Genomic DNA, 20,273 nt, shown 5'->3' on the forward strand with positions numbered 1-20,273 from the left:
TAATAAAAACATGAAAACAATGGAACATCAATATTTCGTAGGATATCCGTTAGCTAAAATTAAACTTGTTATACTTTTTTTTTTTTTTTTTTCATGGATCCAACTAATTCTTTCATGAAATAATATTACATTTTGTTCCATTTCTCCATAAGAATTACTTTTGGTAGAACTTTTGAAGAAATATCATGTTTTTTTTTCCTGTACGTCATTACATACATGTTTCACGGGATTTAAATCTAGAGAATATGAAAAAGTTTTGATAACTTCAGAACAGATATATAAATAATTACAAGTGAAAATTTAGGGCTGCATATTTAGAATCGTTTTCCAGCTAAAACTTGAACTTATTTTGCATTTTAAGTTTTCTTACAAACGCTTGTAAGATTTTATAAAGAATATTATATATTTATACTAATCTATATTATTTTCTATAAAAATTAAATATCCTATCCCAGAGACAGTGAAACATCTTCAAACCATTACGCCTCCATCCCCTTGTTTAGAAGTACTCAATAAGGTTTTTTTTTTCCCCTTCTTTGGATTCAATTCTTCATTCAGCTTTCACCACACAGTTGTTCATCCATTGCACCCAAATGTATTAAATTTTTGTTCCTCTGCAAATATAACATCTTTGTTCACCATGGATTTTGTCTCATTTTCTTGTTAACGAAGTATTTCCTCCTTGGAGATCGCTCATTGCATGCATATGCCTTAATGATTCTTTTAATAATTTCAAGATTAACTTTTATAACAAACCATTCTAAATCTGCAGCAAGTTTTATAGCATCAAATTTTCAGTCTTATTAGACTTTTCACCTGATAAATCTCTGACTTCTTGGTGTTAGCCTAGATTGTGGTCTAGATATTGTATTTTCAACAGTTCTACACATTTTCTGTCATCATATATATATATATGTAATATTTTAAGCGCTTAGACTTTTAGCAGCTTTCGATATCCATCATGGCTGATGGTTAATGCATGCAGATGAAAATAACAAAACTGGATTTTGACAAATCACCAATCTTTATTTCTGCACATATCAAAAATCATCCTTTTGCAGACATATTTTTTAATCATAGTGAGAATACAATTTCCATGTACACGGATTTTAAAAGTACGACGTAAGCATTATGGACAGGACAGCATAAGCGGTGCAGAGTTGTTTGCCAGGTAGAAGCTAGGAAAAGAAATGACATAGTTACTTTGCGAGTGGTAAGAATTTACGAGTGAAAAAATCTCAATAAGCTAAGCTAAAATTATCTAATTATCTATTTCAGTTAATATTGCAAATTGCATTGTTCCTTAATCTTCTAATTGGGTCCAGCTTATTATTTTTTGCATATTGTTAGAGCAATTTTATAAAAGTAAGCTTGAACTTTTGATTATGTCAAAAAGAATTTCCGATTCTGGAGCTGCCAAAGGATCTACAAAGCGAAAGCATGTTTCGATGTCCATCAAACAAAAAGTGGAATTGCTTCAAAAAATGGATAAAGGCATATCCTTTGTTTCTCTAACTATTCCATAATCTGTTTATCAATTTCACGCTGCTCTGCGGGGGGGGGGGAGACGTCGTGGCGTGCGCAATGAAATGGAAGTTGATCTGTCCGCACTATCCATATCTTCAGGGCAGCTGTTTTTATTTTATTCTGCATATGATTCCTTACTAAATGTAGTATTTCATCTCGATGTACTCTGTCTTTGATATGATTTAAATCAAATTCCTCATCATTATAAATATCACGAATACACATCAAATAGTTTTCTGGTTGCAATTTTCTAATTTCGACTATACGTAATGTATGCTTTATGAATGCGTACATTGAAAGAAATGTTTAATAAAGTAAACAAATAAATATTAAGCTTTTTTTGTTGTACATTTTGATACCCTTTAGATCATAATTGCTCTTTATTTCATAAATTATGGTTTCATATTTTTTATTTTATAATTTCTGCATGCCATCTTACCAGATTTAAACTGATGATCTATAATCTGGAAAAAACCGATAATCCGGAATCGGCGAAGTCCCGACAAGTCCGGATTAAAGACTTTTGACTGTACTTATTTGATAAAAAAACAAGGCTTAAACTAAACAAAAAGTAAAGCATTAGAAAAAAATTTTAAGATAATTACTGTTAGAATTTTAATTATTCATCATTTTAAAGATAGTAAAAGTATTCAAAATATGAAAAAATACTTGGTGTAAAGCATTCAACTATACTTGGGCAAAAAATATATTTATATATAAGATGACGGAAAATGTGTGAACTGTTGAAAATGCACTGAAGCCTATGTTACAAAATTTAATACAAGACCTATACAAATAAATGTCAACAATATAAGTGTTTGAAAACAAATGTAAGCCACTGCACATACATTCCGAGACTTAGAAAGAGATTTAGAAAGAGATAGACAAAGAAAAATATTTTATGTAAATATAAATTTTCGTCTCAATAAAGGGCCTAATGAATCTCCTCAATGATAATTTGACTTACTTTTATCTTCACGGTCAACAATAGAAACTTGAGCACATTTTCCATACATGTCAACAACAGCATATATAGTTCCTGTAACTCTGTGGGCAGACACTCCTTGGTCAATGCCATTTACAAAGAAATGCAACTCTCCTGATGATGTTCTCATGACACCAACAGTATCTCCTTCAGAAAGCTCATCCAAATCATGTCCATAATCCTCCAAATGAGATTTTCCATCTTCTAAAACTGAAGTGCCTGACATAACCCATGATCCTTCTCTGAAGTTTGTAGCACTAGAAGGAAAATCCAAGTAGTTAGGATCTAAACTTGTAACACCAATTTCTATTGAACCACTCCACGTTGGCACCTAAAATTAAATAAAATAGTTATATTAACATTTAATTCCCATAAAAAATTGTTATGCTTATAAAAAGCTAAGTTAGAATTTATTATATGTAAAAATTTGTCTTATTATAACATTAAAACACAAAAAAATCCAATGCTCATATTTTCTGTACATTCTGCATATCACTAAAGTAGAGGATATTGACACTACATATATATAAAAAATATGTAGCAAAAATATATACTGAAATTTTCCTACATATCTTTTATGACTATTTTTTGTACACTTATTTTTCTAAAAATAAGTATTTGAGTATTCCTCGCATTAAAAATATATGATCATATATAATAGAAAGGGCCATTTAAATGGAGATGCTTTGATTTAATATTGTAAAGAACAGAATTAATTTTCTCATTTTTCAGTTGTTTCTATTTGGTTCTTTAATTACTAGAAATCAATCATTAATTCCATTTCCTTTACACTTTTAGAATACTCACATTAAGGAGGAGAAGGGGGAAAAGCTTACATGTGCATTGTTTACTGAGGAAAAAATTTACACTGTTTGAAAAAAGAAGGTTAAATTTTTAAAATATTAAATTTGTCTTATAAAATTGCAAATTCTTTTAATTAGAGTATCTTGTAAAAATAAAAACTTGTATAGTCATACTAAAGAGGAAATAAGTAATAATAAGAAGAAAATAAATAAGTTATTTTCAATCAGTAAAAATATAGATGAAAATAGAGTCTTAAAAATTCATAGGTAGTAAAGAGCTTTAAAGCAGATAACATATAATGATTCATTTACTAATTGCTATTCAACTGAATAAAATTAATTATTTGGGGCTGCCATAAAATTTTTGGGGAATTTCATTCGAAACTGAAAGATCTTTGCTCAGAAGTTCATATCAGTACTCTTCTTAAAATATATCTTTTTGCATAAAACACTGCATTTACAGGTACATTCACTAAGAGCCAAATGAAAACAATTTTGCAAACTCTGTGCGAAAATTTATAAACATTAAAGTAATGACCGCTATTCATTGTTTTAGAAATTAACTTTCAACAATATTAAGTATAGAGTACAGGTATATAAATATAATAACTTTTAATCTTTCCAAGCATGGACGGCAGTCCTTATGATTTTATTTGCACTAAATAAGTATCAGATTCCCCAAAGGTCTAGTAGAAGCAAGGCTGGAACCTGTGCACCCATCTAGGCATATTAGGTAATGCCTGGCCTTGATAACTGGTAAGCTTATGTCCCAGATGGAATTCTGCAGCAGAACACCCGGTAGGGACATCCGAAGATCTCTCACTTCTTTTCCCCTCTTACAACCATCTCAAACGAATCTAAACTCACTGTGTATTTTGAGTACCCCCTTGTTGTGCACATGGAGGTAGGAAGTAAGATGGAGTCGCCCTAAACAAGTTTCCCCGTACCCTGCTCTGTAGCACCGGCAATCCCTACATGGTTACCAAAACATTGGGTCATTTACCATTGAGTTCAATGGGATTTGACGCATTCGGATGTAAATATTTTGTAATTACGTCCTAAATATATATATTTTCCTTTTCTACAACACTTCAGAGTCCTAAGTATGTGAAAACAACATATTTTTAAACAACATTTCATTCTGAACGGGATTAAATGCTATACTTTTCACAGGACAGTTTTCTCAGAATGGTTTAATTTGAATGAAATATTTTCACAAGTTTTCATTAATTACATTAGAAAAAAATTAAGGTAATTCGATTTTATTCAATTAAGGTACAAAAATTAAGATCAAAGTTTATTGTATTATTAATATTAAAATTACGCATTGTTTCTTTTCTATTTATAGAGCTTCTTCCTAAAATACCTTCTTAAATATGACATGATTTTTTGGCTTCTGAGGCATCTTTTAAATCGAAAAATTTAAGTCAATTTATAATTAATGCTCTATTCGGTTCATTTTAAATTAGAGAATTATTAGCAATTAGCGAAATACTTTAAATAGTACTCGACTTTTTCTGAACATTTCTGAAAGGGAATAAAATAAGTTTTTTTTTTAAAGTATTATTTAAAACTTGTAACTGAGTTATTATAAAATGTAAGGGGAATAATTCTTTTAATTATACTTATCAGATTTTTTTTACCCTTCATTTCAACAATACATAATCCAAAACTTTTTATTACGTTCTTAAGTGCGCATCTCATAGCATTTGCTTTACAATACCTTTTAACAGATTGCTTTCCAATACGAACAATTCTTGCTTAAATAGTTTTATAACGTATTTGTCAACAGGATTTCAATTTATGTTTACAATTCAATATTAAGGTTATTATACATTTAGATAACATTTATAATTATTATAAATTAGATACATTTAATAATTAGATTTCTTCACAGTACTTTCACAGTTGTTTATAAGTGAATAAATTCTTCATTTCAAATACATTTATAAATAATTTAATGAATAATTATGTATTTTGTCAAAGGCAGATACATGGTTTTTGCAATAATATGCAACAATAATATATGGATGTGAAAAAAATGTTTTTTATTTAAAACATTTTGGCGTTTGGGAAATAAAATAAAAGTAGCGAATACTCTATCAAGGGTATCGAAAGACGTACACAATTTTAAATGTACCGTAAGGTATTTTTCATTCTTTAAGCATAACATTTTTCTTAAAATCTATATTTTTGTAGTTCAACAGCTTAGAATTTTATAAAACAAATTCATAATCAAAATCGCTGTTGTTAGTTATCGAAAAATAACCAAGATGTGATTTTTGCGTAAATGTCACTAAACTATACAAATTGCTATTATCGATCACACTATGAATGTTTCTTTCATGCAAAAGTGTTCCTTTTTCGGTTTGCATGGAACTGTCATGTGTCGAAATGCTATCAGAATCCTGTCAAGCGAGCTCCTGAATGTAAAGATACAATGGTCCCAACAAACTGCTATATATTTTCATGCATTTTTTCCTCTTAACACGAAATGAAAATCGTGTAACCGTTCCGTTTTCATTAGAGCACTGATCATCCATTCAGTAAAGTGAATCCATTCTTTAAATTGGATCCAGAGCGGATCGTCCATCTCTAATTGACATTAAGTCTCTTAGCAACATTTAGACTGATTGGAAAATATGTAAGTACCAAAATCTCTCTCAACTGAGACTGCTCTGTTTATTTTGTCATAATCGGGCATCAGTTACCCATATAATCAAATGGACACAATATGATCAGCTGAATACAGCCAACACAACAGTAAAATATTGGAATGAATTGGGTCAAATACTCATTATTTATTAAATTAAAAGATGTTATTCTAATTACATGATTTTTAAACATAAAGGTGTATTTAGACTCCTGCAAGAATGAATGGTGCAACTTAGGGAGAATTTCCAACAACTTTTGGGGTTCTACAATAGCCAGCTTTCACGGTTGAAGGGAAAATAATTTACTTAAGAAACATGAAATTGTTTACACATTTAACTCAAAATATCAGGTTTTAATGAAAGTTTCCCACTACCACGAATATTGTCTGTATAAACAGTTTGCATTAATGTGTTAACTTTGTCAAAAGATTTTTACCATTTGAAAGAGACTTGCTTTAGAACACTGTGTTGTGAAATTTGTAAAAAAAATATTGTTATCATTAAGTACACGGTGTTTGAAATGGAACTATCAGACTACCACACTAGAACCATCATTTACTTCTAGTTCTGTAGCAAGAAGTCAGCTATAAAATGTCACCAAATCATGTGTACAGCTTTAGGTACTAATTCTGTATCATATGATACTGTGAAGGTTTGGTACTGAAAGTTCAAAAGCAAGGATTATGGCATTCAAGAAGCAGAGCGTTCTGGCCGGTCTACTGATGTTGATGATGCCCACCTGCAAGAAATTGTGGAAGAAGATCGGTATGCAACCACTCAAGAGCTTACCAAAGAGTTAGATTTTAGTGCCATGCCCATTACTTGCACTATGCATCGCATAAACTTGACATACAAGTTCAATCACTGGGTTCCGCATGAGCTGACTCAAGCAGATAAGGACAGACATATTCAAGTCTGCACTAATCTGTGCAAATATCAACACAAGGGCAATATTCTGAACCAGATCATCACTTGTGATGAAAAGTGGGTTAGCTTCAACAACACAGGTCGAAAAGGGGGCTGATCTGCACCGGTGAGCCCATCAGCAAAGTGCAATTTGGCTAACAAAAAGATCATGCATTGTATCTGGTGGGATTGCCATAGTATAATTCACAAAGAGTATCTGGGAAAAGATAAAAACTTCCACAGTAAGGTGTACAGCAAGATGCAATTCCATGTTGATGCTGCTATCAAGGAAAAACATCTAACTGAATTCCAGTGCAAAAAGGTAACGTTTCATCAAGATAATGCAAGACCACATGTGTCTGTCTGCCTTCACCAGCTCAACTCTGTATGGATTGGAATGATACCTTTTGCTGCACTCACCACATAGCTCCTTCGGATTTCTACCTTTTTTCATACTTGCAGCTACATCTTGTTCGTGCTATCTTCCATCCTGCACAGGATATCCAAAATGAGGTTGATCTCTTTTTGAATTCGCAGTCACCAAGTTTCTGGGCCAAAGGCTTTGAAAAGCTACAAAATGTTGGCAGAAATCATAGATCTGGGTGGTGATTACTACCTGCACTAAAGGAACTGCTTTCACCATTTCCCCCCCCCCTAACCTTATTAAGAAAAATTTTTAGCAGAAAACTTTTGTTACAACCAGATATTTACATATATTTTCATTTGCTTCCCTTCAGATATGCAGGCAAGACACTAAATGAATAATCTATCTACAAAGACATCCCAAAAATAAGATATGTAGGCTATCACTTCAAAAACAAAATTTATTTGGACACAACATATTGCACAAGGTGTTACGATAGATCCTTGCTTTCTAATAGAATTTTCATTACAACTCAAACATTATCTAACCATGCAGCAACGTTTTTACTTCCCATCTCAAAAAGTGGATGTTGAGAAAATAGATATTGATCTCTTGGATATTCAGAAGTATCAGAACTGTTTTGATACCATGCTTCAGATGGGCACAGATGACTCTGAAATCTGTGGCCATCTGAATGTTCTTTCATTGCAAGTGCAAGCAAGTAAAATAAATTATTGCTTAATGAAGATTATTTGGTGGATGAAAAACATTCATTAAAAAAAGTTACAGTCATTTCATATGCAGCCCAAGATAATGGTAACTAATATGATTTGTGATCAGAAAGATACCCTGCTGAAAAGATGAACAACTAATGTATCTAAGCTAAGCACATATTACTAAATACTATCAGACCTCACTGTCTAGGATTGTCTGAAAAAGCTGTTATTCTAACAAGGCTGATATTGTTGATATCAGTTGAGGAATTTTTTTTTAATACTTTCTTGGAAGAAGACTTTGGACAAAATTTTGATATGGTGTCAAGTGACTTTCATCTCTTTTCCCAGCTTTTAATGAATATTTTAGCTGCTACACAGATTTCAGACAGATGAGGACGTCGAAACTGCAGTGACACAGTAACATAATATCCAGAAAACTACGATTTTCAAGATGGTATTAAAAAATTTATTCAAATTTTTAGACAAATACCTGAGTTTCATACTGACTACAAAATACAATGTCATTCATGGATCATATTGTTTTTTTTTTAATACATATCATATACATGCAGATATTCCAAAATTAAATAATATTTATAAACTTGCCATCACATAGTGAATAAGTATATAAGAGCTGGCTGCATGGTTGGCTTTTCCATGTGCAATGTGAATATGAACTAGTTTCTCTTAGAAAGTCCTCCATAAATGCCTCCCTCCCTTAGGCAGGCAGTCCTTGTGTGCTTGTCATATTCAAAAACCTAACCTTTTACACTTTTGGAATATCTACATGCATGTGATAATTTCAGCAGCATTATGAAATGGCATCTACTTTTAATACTTTAACCTAGTTACTGTTGAAACTGCCAAAATAAATTCCATAAAATATAAATTGAAAATGCATATTTACTGATAATCAATCCCCAGATTAATTTTTTTTTTTCTGTTGATAATATTTTAGATTACTCAGACTTTGTGGACACTTAAATATATTTCTCAGGAATTAAATTTCATACTGGTTTTTCAAAAGACTATATAACTAGCAACAAAATAGTTAAAGCTTGAATAAATTACATATGCAAATAAATGTCCAAGCAAACAGATGTATTTGGGAAAATTATCAACATTACTCCATATGTGAAGTATAAAAACAGAGTAATAAACTGTAAAATCAATGGATCTCATTCAAAAACAGGATACCTATCATGCACTTTCATTCTTTTGCCTTAAATCAAACTTCTGAAATTTTAATTTTACATTATATTTGAGCATAATTATTGGAACATCCATAATTTATTCATGGTCATGTTTCCTTGACAGAAGCACTTTAATACAACAAATATCTATTTTTAATGAAATGCAAAAATAATAAATTTTGAGTGGATAGATTTGTATCTCCTAAAATGACAAATAAAAAAATAAAACTGCACAAAACTATGTGAGTAAAACAAACATTTAGATGGCTTTGACTACTGGTGCAGTTAGGTCAAAACACAAATAAACAAAAATCTATGATATCACCCTTACCATATAAGAGATGTACATAAAAAATAACCATATTGAAATTTATCCCATAATGTGCACTACAGGAATAATGCACACTATTCTGCAGGAAAAGAAAAAAAGAAAAAGAAAATATGAAAGTGTTCAGATTTTATATTATGCCCAGAAGGGCTTTTTTTCATCGTGTTGTGTGTGTTACTATTATTTATTAAATATCATGTTCTTTGCACTTAAACCATAAAATTCAATTCAAGAGCAATATTACAAAATAATTTTAAAAAAGCATATTTTTGGAATTTCCGATAGATGGACTCACGCACTGGAGATTTTTTTTTTTTTTTTTTTTTTTGGTACAGTGCTGCCAATGCTCATTTATAAGTCACTGGATTTATTAATGAAAAATTTGTTAAAGTTTTACAAAATATGAAATAGATAATACAAAATATTCCAAATTTGGACTTCCAGATGCCATATTTGGGTGGAGGATTACGTTATTCAAAATTTGATGGCTCTAGGTACCGTTGTTTTATCACAATTCGAGAAACATACATACATTTATGAAGATTCTTCATTATTTAATTTCTTTAAATATAATACAGGGCAATAATATTTAGTGAAAGCAATTTGAAAAGTGATACACCATTTATAGTGATTCGATGAAAAATGCCAAAATGAAATTGATAGCCTTTGGGCATAAAAATGCATTTAATTCCTACAGTAATTGGATGCTGCATTTATTTTGTGATAGCCACCATGTGGCTGGCCTTCACCTGGCATTTAAATGTACCGTAAAAATGTCTAAAGGAAACACCAAACATTAAATTAAAAAACTGCCCAGAATTTTACTCTGCAAAATAACTTAAGACAAAAAAAAAATTAATAAAAATGTATTACATATAAAAAATTTTAATGAAATAAGCAATACCTCTTAATACAAATATTAATTATCCTAATAAATAAATTAACCAACTTCCCATTACCTTCTCTTGACTAACGTCCAGTATCCAAGAGAAACATTAAAATTAAAGAATTATTGCCCTCGTTTTTCCGAATGGCAACACTGCTGATATAATGAGAGAGAATTATTGATTTGATGCGATTTCATCAAAAAATCATTAAAATTTAAAAAAAACTCATTTGATTTTGAAAAAAATCACTTCAAGATGCATCGTCTACATGCACCTATGTACCAAATTTCGTAGCCCTGTGTCTATTAACTTACATGCAGCACGAAGACAAGACATATACACAGACTCTTCCATATATATATAGATAGATAGACTACATCTCACAGCATATACTTACTTTTTTATCAGTTCACTGACAACATTGCATACACACTTTTTTATCAATTCACTTTACTATTACTTTTTTTTTTTTTTTTTTTTTTAATTAAGTATTGTAACTGATTTGTAAATTTCATTTAGTGGGTAAGAGGTAACATTTTTTATTAAACTCTCCAACACATACCAAACCAAAGGTTACTCTTTCATTGATATAAAAATATTAACTATTTTTCCTAAATGATGTTTATCGCTGTATTTATATTAATCACAAAAATTCCCCCCATAGAAAGCCTACTTATGTCAACTGCTATGGATAAATATATCTTCACATAATTTATATCAAAAGTAAGCGCCAAAAACGAAATAAACCGATCACCGTAATCTTAAAAATGTCCTAATGAAAAATGCCAAAAATGCCCTTGAAATGCTTAAAAATATTACTATGAAATTTAGTTTAAAAATTTCACGCCATTAAATAAGAAATGCACTTTATATGATATAAGCATACTAAAGAATGCAAATGGATTATTAGCCATAAACATTTAGGGTCTATATAAAATATATAGCTGCTTGAATATCTGCAATAAAAAAGGCGTCAAAGAAATATATTTTAACACATACTGAATTCCACCTTACTTTTTTATCAATTCGCACTTCAAATAACTGATCATCTACTAAAGGCTGACTGCTCATAACCAATCCATTATTAAATTCTTGATGTGCATTATTACGACTAGCAGTTTTATTGAAGTTAGTTAAAGTCACCATAGTCCCAGTTTTTTGATGAAAAGACATAGCCATACTGTTGGAAAATATGATAATTATTAATTCATGTGAGAAAAATTCTTATGATAATTTAAAGATCCGTGTAGAATGACATATCAGCCTCCCGGCAAAATGAAATACATAGAAATATACATTATTTACAAAACTTAAATGTATCGTAAGCATCGTAAACACCGGAGAAACCGAGTAACAGTAAACACAGCGGGTTGAGAAGTACATAGTATTCTTGATTAAAAATTAAATGCATCTAGTACCTAAAGTTTAACTATATTTTTTAAGTATTAAGCATATTTTAAGGTTTCTCAAAAATTTCTAAATTTATTATATTCTTCAATAGAATTTAAATAAAGGACTATATGTCTCATTCAACTAATAGTGGTCTAGCAGACGATGCAACAAAATTAACCGTTTAAAATAACTATTATAACCGTTGGAAATTCCCCTTGAAAAGTACCGGCACGTGACATATAAATTGCAGCTGTAAATAATAAAAGAATACCAATTTTCTACTTATGGTTGATTATTTTTAGCCTGGACAAATTACAGATTATTTTATGAGCATCACTCACTGCATTCTATAAAATGATTCTTTATATCATCCTTATTTTAATTTGTGCTGTATCATGTGTATTTTTTTCCAGAAAACGTCCTATTAACTTAAATCATGATCACTTTTTGGTAATAAATTTCATCTATTTTATTCCCTTTAAAAAAAACTTGATTGTTTTGGGCATGATTAGAGAAACTGTATTTCTTTCATATATGATTCTGTAACTTGGGCAGATAATTTACAGAATATGTCAGAATAAAAAAAATTACAGATATTCAAATTAATATTAGCCGTACTAAATTCTCTACATTATGTCATCGTTGATAGCATATCAGTCAAATGGTAATGTTTTCCTAAAACCTTTGTAATGTTCTTAAATGGTTTACATATGGATTTAATATATCTGTGTAACATGCAATATTATTTTATACCATCTTAGTAGTCCATTATAGTTTTGCTTAGTAATCCAAAAATGTATATCTTAGAGATTCGAGTATGAGATGTGTATTACATATATTCAAATATGCAATAGCCTCACATATAAGATGATCCAGAATGTTTTAACTGTTTATTAAGAAAATAAAGGTGTGTGTGTGTGTGATTATGGCAAAGCCTCGAGAGCTATCTGCCTAATGGGAGGGATGCCTTCGTGGAGGACTTTCTAAGGGAAAACCACAAAAACGCCCATGCAGCCAGCCCGTTCGTGGGATTCGAACCTCGGACCGAACTACCAGTGTTCAGCGACTTTTACCGCTCGGCCGCTGGTGGGCCTTAAGAAAATAAAGGACTTGCATATAAGCTAGGTTTGCATACATAAGTTTGGCATTTTAAAGGTATTACCAAATAGTTAATTGGTTTAACTACAATAGTTTGAAGATATAAATACATACATTTTATATGAATTTATGAAAAAAGTTATAGTTTTAATTTTTAAATGTTAATTTCTAAATTTAAAACGGGGGTGACAATTTTAAGAGAGTATTAAAGATGGTGAATCATTTTATAATCTGGCCAATGTAATATTTTTAATGTTATGCATATAACTTAATTTGACTGCTTGGTTCTATACAGTATTATGTCATATTCTAAATAATGCTAAAACTTGATAGCTGAATGTATAGATGATTTTTCTGTTATTGGGACTGGATTGAGAAATGTGTGTGTTTACATACACATGTAAATACTTATACTATAAATATATATATTTCTGAATCTTGCCCTGATACCAGGAAAGTATTATAAGTAGAAAATTTTCTAGTTTGTGATTCTTAATTTTTATGATTAATATTTTATGAAGAAATTTGAGGGGGGTTGGTATATATTAATGTAAATAAAAAATGTATGAGCCTCAGCAACTAGATATTATAAAATAGGTCCATGTAACCATGGTAGATAACCAAAAACTTTTTGGTTGAGTTCATTACTAACCAACATTTAGATAAATTTATTTCTAAGTGTGGAAATTTATCAAAACTTTTATACATTATTTGCTAAATATTATTTAGTAACTAAAAACTCTTTTATACATATATTTAGTAAATAAAATAAACTAATAATATTTACTGAATATTATTTAGTAAATAATGTAGAAAATTTTTGTCTCAATATTATTGAGATAATTATTTATCCTCCACAATTAATAATAAATTAATATAGATATCATTCCATTCTAAATAGTTTTTTTTTTTTTTTTTTTTTTGTCATCATTTCTCTGGGATTCTTTAGTACTGTAGTTGTTTATTAAACATATAATTCAATTAATGCTATAAAAATCACAATGGAGTTTGGTAACAAGCAAATGTAATTTCATGTTTTACAGCTGGAAAAATTTTAGAATTTTGATATTCCATAAAAGTATCAGTAAATATTTTAAAATTTCAAGAAAAAATATTTTAAAATAACAAACTTTTGTGAATTTATTTTCTATTTAAATTTTTATTTATTTTTTTAATATTAGAAATTTTGCTCGTAATACTAATGGCATAATGTCAACTGTTTTGTGTCTGTAATGATATATAATTTTGCAGTATATTAGTCTTACACTGGTAACCTTTCTATTTAATTAACTTTTTGCGCTGTTTTGAACTGTAAATGAAATTTTCACTTATCACAATTTTTTAAAGGCAGATCTAGTAATGGTATTAAAATATTTTGGGGAAAGTGCAGAATCACCCACTGCTTGGCACATTTTTTAGACTTGCACAAACTCAGTATTGATGTACACATCGACCTATTTTCAATTAAAACATCGGAGAATTGCACAAACTCAGCATTGTGCACTCCCTTGACTTTGTCCATGTACCCATCAATCTATTTTCACTTAAAAAGTCAAAGGAAATTGACAAAAATCCAATTCTTACTCTTGTAAAAAGTGCCAAATAATTGGGCAATTCTGCACTTCACCAAAAAATTTTTAAAAAAGCTTTGAAATTCATTGAAGTACAAAAAATAATTAAAAAATTGAATGTAAAAAGCTCCAGCCATCAATGTTAGGGAATAATTTCTTCTAATTTTTTCATAAAAATAGTTATTTAATATGAAATTTTATTAATTTATTATTATTTTATATCATTATTTAATTTTTGCATTAGTATTATTTTAAATATTAAATATTATCTAATATATAAATTCCAAATTGATAATGTATATTATCCATTGTAAAAATGTGTACTTAAATATTATCCTATCTTTTAAAATTTTGGGGTAGAACTTTGTAACCAATTTTAGTACCGTTTAAGTGGTTAAAAAAAAATCTCAGTAGTGGTTAAGATAGCTGTTTATTTTGCAGTATAATGGAATCTTTTAAAAATATGGAAAGGTGGAATATAATTACAAATGATTTCAAGATGGAAAATTGTAAAGGAGTATAATTTATGTTACATTTTGCCGGCACAGGCGATAAAATCACCAAAAGTAGTACAACAGATAAGGTTATTAAATAATTAATATAGAACAGAAAATAAACTGATAAGGTTATTGCAAATTCAGTTCACTTACAAGGAAAGTCTTTCAACCTTAAATTTTATATTAGCTTGAACAAATTCTACCATTAAAAAACCTTTATTAGTTAATATAAGCATCTGAAAGAGTTAAAATTAATAAGTATGTAGTTTTTGTTCACAAAAAGCAAATAAACTTAAAACATTTGCACTATTTTTGAAATACTGGTAACTTGGAAAGTAATAGTTCATCATCATATATCAGTAAAATTATAGTGCGCTTGTGTGCAAAATTGAGAGAATTTGTAAATTATGTCTATTTTTGCAAAAAGTATTGAACGAAAGTACTAAATTCGGCGTCTGCCACCGAAGAATTGTGTAAATATTCAGAGTCAAATACTTAAGCGTACATATGTTGTCTGCAGAGCTGTGATTGTGGAGGGTATGTAAGAGCATGTGAGGTTTCCAGTGATTTGTGTGCTCTTACTCTTTCATGACATTCACCATGTTTCTTGCAAGAGTTGGATAAATTTTATAAAGTATCAGCTAAAATGAGTAGTCATGAATGTAGGATATGATGACAGAATGATTTGGAGAGTGATTGGTAGATTGGAGGCAGGGCAATCACAAGCACAGGTGGCTACAGTACTCAATGTAATGCTCATTGTCACCTGCAAATTGTTGAAATAGTTCCAGGACATTGAATCCATATCCAGAAGACCTGGACAAGATCTGCAACAATGAATGAGGATCATTATTTGGCACTTTCAGCATGCCAACACAAGCCTGCTACAGCTCTCATGTGAGCTGTATGCTGCCATTGGAACTCAAGTTGGTTTTAACCCATGGTCTACAATTGCCCAAAGGTTTCTTGAGATAAAGCTATATGCCGGGGGACCCACTGTTTGCATGCAGCACACAAGAGCGAGTTTTTAGCATGGTGTAGGCAACATGTGCCTGAGATCAGACTTCATCATTCTGTTCATTCAGTGCAGCAACATGCATTTTACAGATGAGTCAAGATTCACCTTGGATATTGATTCTCGGCATACCTATATCTGGAGAGAGCCTGAAACATGATACTATCAAGGAAAAGGATCATGGTGGTGGAGGTGAAATGGCATATGTTTGACAAATGCTTCCTTATTGATGTGAAGTGTCGATCGTAGAGCTCTGTATTTGTCTTTTCAGGAGTACAGTTGATCCTATGTTCCTGTAAATGGATGACAACACTCATCCTCATAGGGCTCAGCTGGAAATTATTTACAATTACCTGGAAAGTGAGACATGGATAGGCCAGCTAGATCTCCTGACCTTAACTGTATAGATCACGTCTGGGACACTTGTGGAAAGGCTATTTCGTTTTGTCATTCTCCTCCGAGAACCGCCCCGAGTTGAAAACTGCTTTGCTGCAGGAGTGGGATCAACTGCCACAGAGACTACTTACTCTTGTCCAGTATGCTGTCATGCTGCACAACCTGTTTGGCTGTGAGAAGAGACCATACCCCCTATTAAATTCATTTTCAGTTTGATATCACAACATGGATTTAGACATCTCTGCATCATGAGGTTTACTGATAATCATGCATACATAAAATGACTTTTGAATGTTACATCTCTTTCTCTGTTATAAATGGTTATAAATGGTTTCTCTGTTATAAATCTTTCTATGTCTGGTATAATGGTTTCTATGTCTCTTTCTCTGTTATAAATGGTTGGTATTCATCCTGAATTTCATTAAAATCTGTCCATTAGTTTTTCAGAAATTGACATAATTTGCAAATTCTCATAATTTTGCATGCAAGTATAATTACATATCATAACCCCCCTCCCAATGGCCAAGTGGTTAGCACCACTGAATACTGGTAGTTCAACTTGGTTTGGGTTCACACTTACGAAAAATTTTTATAGATGCTTACGGAACTCTATAGAATTCTATAGAAAATTCTATAGAGCTCTGTCAGCATCTATAAAAATTTTTTGCAAAAGCAATTCCAGGCGATCAGACTGGCTGCATGGTTGGTTTTCATGATTTCCCAATGTGTAATATAAAAACAAGTTAGTATCCCTCTGAAAGTCCTCCACAAAGTATCCCTCATCATATGCAGATATCCCTCTGCCATATTAAATAACCTAACTTATGTATTATAATTACTATATTGTTATATAGATGTAGCAATACAGTAATTTCTATGTATAAATATACAGTTAATTTTGTATCTGTTTTTATACACAAAGGTTGTGAATATATGCTTCATGATAATCCAACATTATTGGATAAGTCAAAACAAAAAGGCAGGACTGAGCCATACTAGTATAATATGTATTATTCATCTTCTTTTGCTTGCATTTTAAAGTAAATATTTTTACTGCTTTATTAATGTTGCTATGGTTTTATTTCCATCATTTTTGAGTTACCTAGCTACAGTATTTCCTCCTTCATTATGGTTTTTAATATGAGTAGATTCATTGAATATTGCTGTACTTCATCCTTATATTTTATTTGAAAATTTTTTTAACATTTCAAACAATTTATCAAACTTTCAGTCTAGAATTATCAAATTGTTTATATTTTGCTTATGTTATTGACTGAATATTAGTTCCTTATACATCCTTTGTCAGAAAAGTTCTGTGACAATTTTTTTTAATTTCAGAGTTTGCGGTACTAAAAAGGAACAAATGTTGTTTATATGTTACTTAGCATGTATTTTTACTTGACATGACTTAAGCCATGTTTCCATGCAAATTTACTAGGTGGCAGGGCTGTGCTTAGCAATGCACTGTTCGGATTGTTGTCGCATTCTTTTAAGGTAGTCTTCGCATTCGTTAAGGTGTGAGAATGGATCCTGATTATGAGCAAAGAGTGAATATTAAGTTCTGCCTTAAGCTTGGGAAAACCCCTAGTAAAATGTGGAACGTGATTAAAGAAGTATATGCAGGCGAGGCACTTTCAAGAAGTTGTGTTTTCGAGTGGCATAAAAGGTTCATGAAGGGAGAGATTCTATGCAAGATGATCCCAGAATTGGTCACCCGGCTACAGCACACACCGATGCAAACGTTATTGCAAGAAGACTGTCGTGTAACTATGCATACAATATCAGAAAAACTGAATTTGAATCATGATATGTGTCATAAGATTTTATGCGAAGATTTAGGAAAACGGAAACTTAAATGTAAGAATCGTTCCTCACTCACCAACAGATGAACAGAAAGAGGAAAGACGGAGAATTTCTGCTAAACTATTGGATAGAGCCAGACGGGATCCCATATTTGTGCCAAAGATTATTGTGGTTTTTTCCTGTTTGGATCAGTGAAAAGGTGACTGAAAGGAAATCTTTTTATCAAGATTATTGCAGACATCCAACGGGCTGTGACAAATGAGCTTGCAAGCATCACATTTGAAGATTTCCGTGCTTGCTTTCCGAGACTTCCAGAAACGTTGGCAGCTGTGTATAAATAGCCAAGGGGACTACTTTAATAGCAGCTAGGAACATTACTTGGTAAATGAAATTTTCTATTTTTTACAACCTTTGACCTGGAACTTTTCGGACAAAGAATGTCTATGTTTATACAAAAATAAAATACTGGCACATTTGAATTTGGATCTGACTCATAACCTGTAAATATTTCCAATTATCAAACTTATATTTTGATTTAATCTATAAATACAGCTGTATTATATCATACATGTATGTATATGTATTATGATCATTTTTTCATTACACCTTTATGTGTTCATCGTTTAATCTACAGTGTATGCATTGATTGTTGCATCAAATATGCATTATTTCCACAGTGTGAATAAAACTGTGTATGAGGCATCTTTACACAACAGGCTATTTTTCAGACTTTCCTGCATTTATCTGCATTTTTCAAATCTGAAAATTTTCCATTTCTATTTATTCTTTCATGCAATATCTTTTTGCAAAATGTGAGAGGATAAATATAATAAATGAAAATCATAATTCAATAGATGCCAAAGTTCTAGTATCAATTTTTATGGTACTTTATGTCATCATTTCAAGAGACTGATCATCTGGAGGCTAAAAACTTGCATTTTGAAATACTTGCTAACTTACATAAGTAGTTCATTCTGGACTGAACTTTTGACATAAGTCAGACTATGTGAATTGCATGAATTTTATATGTTTATTTTAATATTTAATATTCAGAAATTCATGTTAAATTCTAAATGTAGGTTTTAGATGTTAGGTTAGTTTTAGTGTTTTAAAAGACTTGATTATTTATTTGCTTTCTTTATATTCCGCTATTTCAGATTACTGGTGGCTCCAGTGGAATTGGATTAGCCATAGCAACAGAAGCTGTGAAATTGGGTGCTAATGTTACTATAATAGCCCGATCAAAAGTAGGCATTTCTCTATGGTCCATTTTCATTTTAACTATGAAATTTATAGTATTTTATAAGATGTTATTCTAAACTATGCAACTATTAGTATTATTAAATAGTGTGTTGGAAAAATAAACTTAAAAAAATAAATAAATAAATACTCTATCTTTGTATAATGAGATTTTATTCTATCTTAATTTAACCCTTTGTGTTTCATTGTTGCCATTAATGCAGCATTTAAAATATGAACTTTAAATCCAATGTCACTGCTATTGCAACACGCTTGTTTTGCTTACCTGGCTGCTTTTATTGCATGCTTTATCAGACAGGAAAAAGACGTCAATATTGTGATAGTTGCCCAGAGAAACCCTGCATGCATATTAGTCATTGTTTCCCATTTCTGAATCCATTTTGACTATTTTTTATGCATGATGTTTATATGCACAGATGTAATAAAGGATTCTTTATTCCCAAACCAATTGTAAAATGTTTTATATATATATATATATCTGTAAATACGTGCATATGTATCTTGCATTAACTCAAAAACAATTAGCTGTAGAATGTTGAAATTTTGGTACTTTTCCGTTTCGCCAGCGCAAATCTCACCAAGCAGATTTTATTGGCAATAACATACAGTATGCACATTAAAAATGTTAGCAAATATTAGTTCTAAGAATTTTTTATTTTGAAGACATAAACATTTTATTATCCTTTAAAATTTTGTAAAAAGACATTAATTTAAGAATTTGCTATGCTTTCATGGTACAACATCTGATTTGCCGGTTCATTTCACGTGATCCCATCTCACGTAAACTACGCTACAAAAATCTAATTCTCTCAGTAATTATCTACATTAATTTCAAGTTAAATCTTAATTTGGAATACAAGTTTAAATACAAGAATTAT

The 20,273-nt window shown here is 30.6% G+C and overlaps 2 protein-coding genes across 6 annotated transcripts in view; one reads left to right on the plus strand and one right to left on the minus strand.

Annotated features, from left to right (window-relative positions):
* The window catches only part of Neurl4 (neuralized E3 ubiquitin protein ligase 4), a 119,757-nt gene extending 108,018 nt beyond the window's left edge, over nt 1-11,739 (minus strand). The window contains exons 1-2 of the mRNA XM_035352353.2: nt 11,378-11,739; nt 2,495-2,843 (exon numbers count right to left, since the gene is read on the minus strand). Coding sequence (XP_035208244.1) covers nt 2,495-2,843; nt 11,378-11,542 — 514 coding nt within the window. The 5' untranslated portion in view covers nt 11,543-11,739. The remainder of the gene's footprint in view (nt 1-2,494; nt 2,844-11,377) is intronic.
* Nucleotides 11,740-11,950: 211 nt separating this feature from the next.
* Nucleotides 11,951-20,273, plus strand: part of Kdsr (3-ketodihydrosphingosine reductase) — a 56,839-nt gene continuing 48,516 nt past the window's right edge. For 3 of the 5 annotated variants that reach the window (XM_035352348.2, XM_035352345.2, XM_035352346.2), the window contains exons 1-2: nt 11,952-12,205; nt 19,293-19,382. In XM_035352348.2, coding sequence (XP_035208239.1) covers nt 12,110-12,205; nt 19,293-19,382 — 186 coding nt within the window. In that variant the 5' untranslated portion in view covers nt 11,952-12,109. Of the gene's footprint in view, nt 12,206-19,292; nt 19,383-20,273 lie in introns of all 5 variants that reach the window. The other 2 variants (XM_035352347.2, XM_035352350.2) reach the window with 1 other exon arrangement.

This window comes from Stegodyphus dumicola, chromosome 8 (assembly GCF_044657685.1).
Source record: "Stegodyphus dumicola isolate Sdum_Otavi_A_Nest chromosome 8, ASM4465768v1".
In the NCBI taxonomy this organism is placed as follows: Eukaryota; Metazoa; Arthropoda; class Arachnida; order Araneae; family Eresidae; genus Stegodyphus; species Stegodyphus dumicola.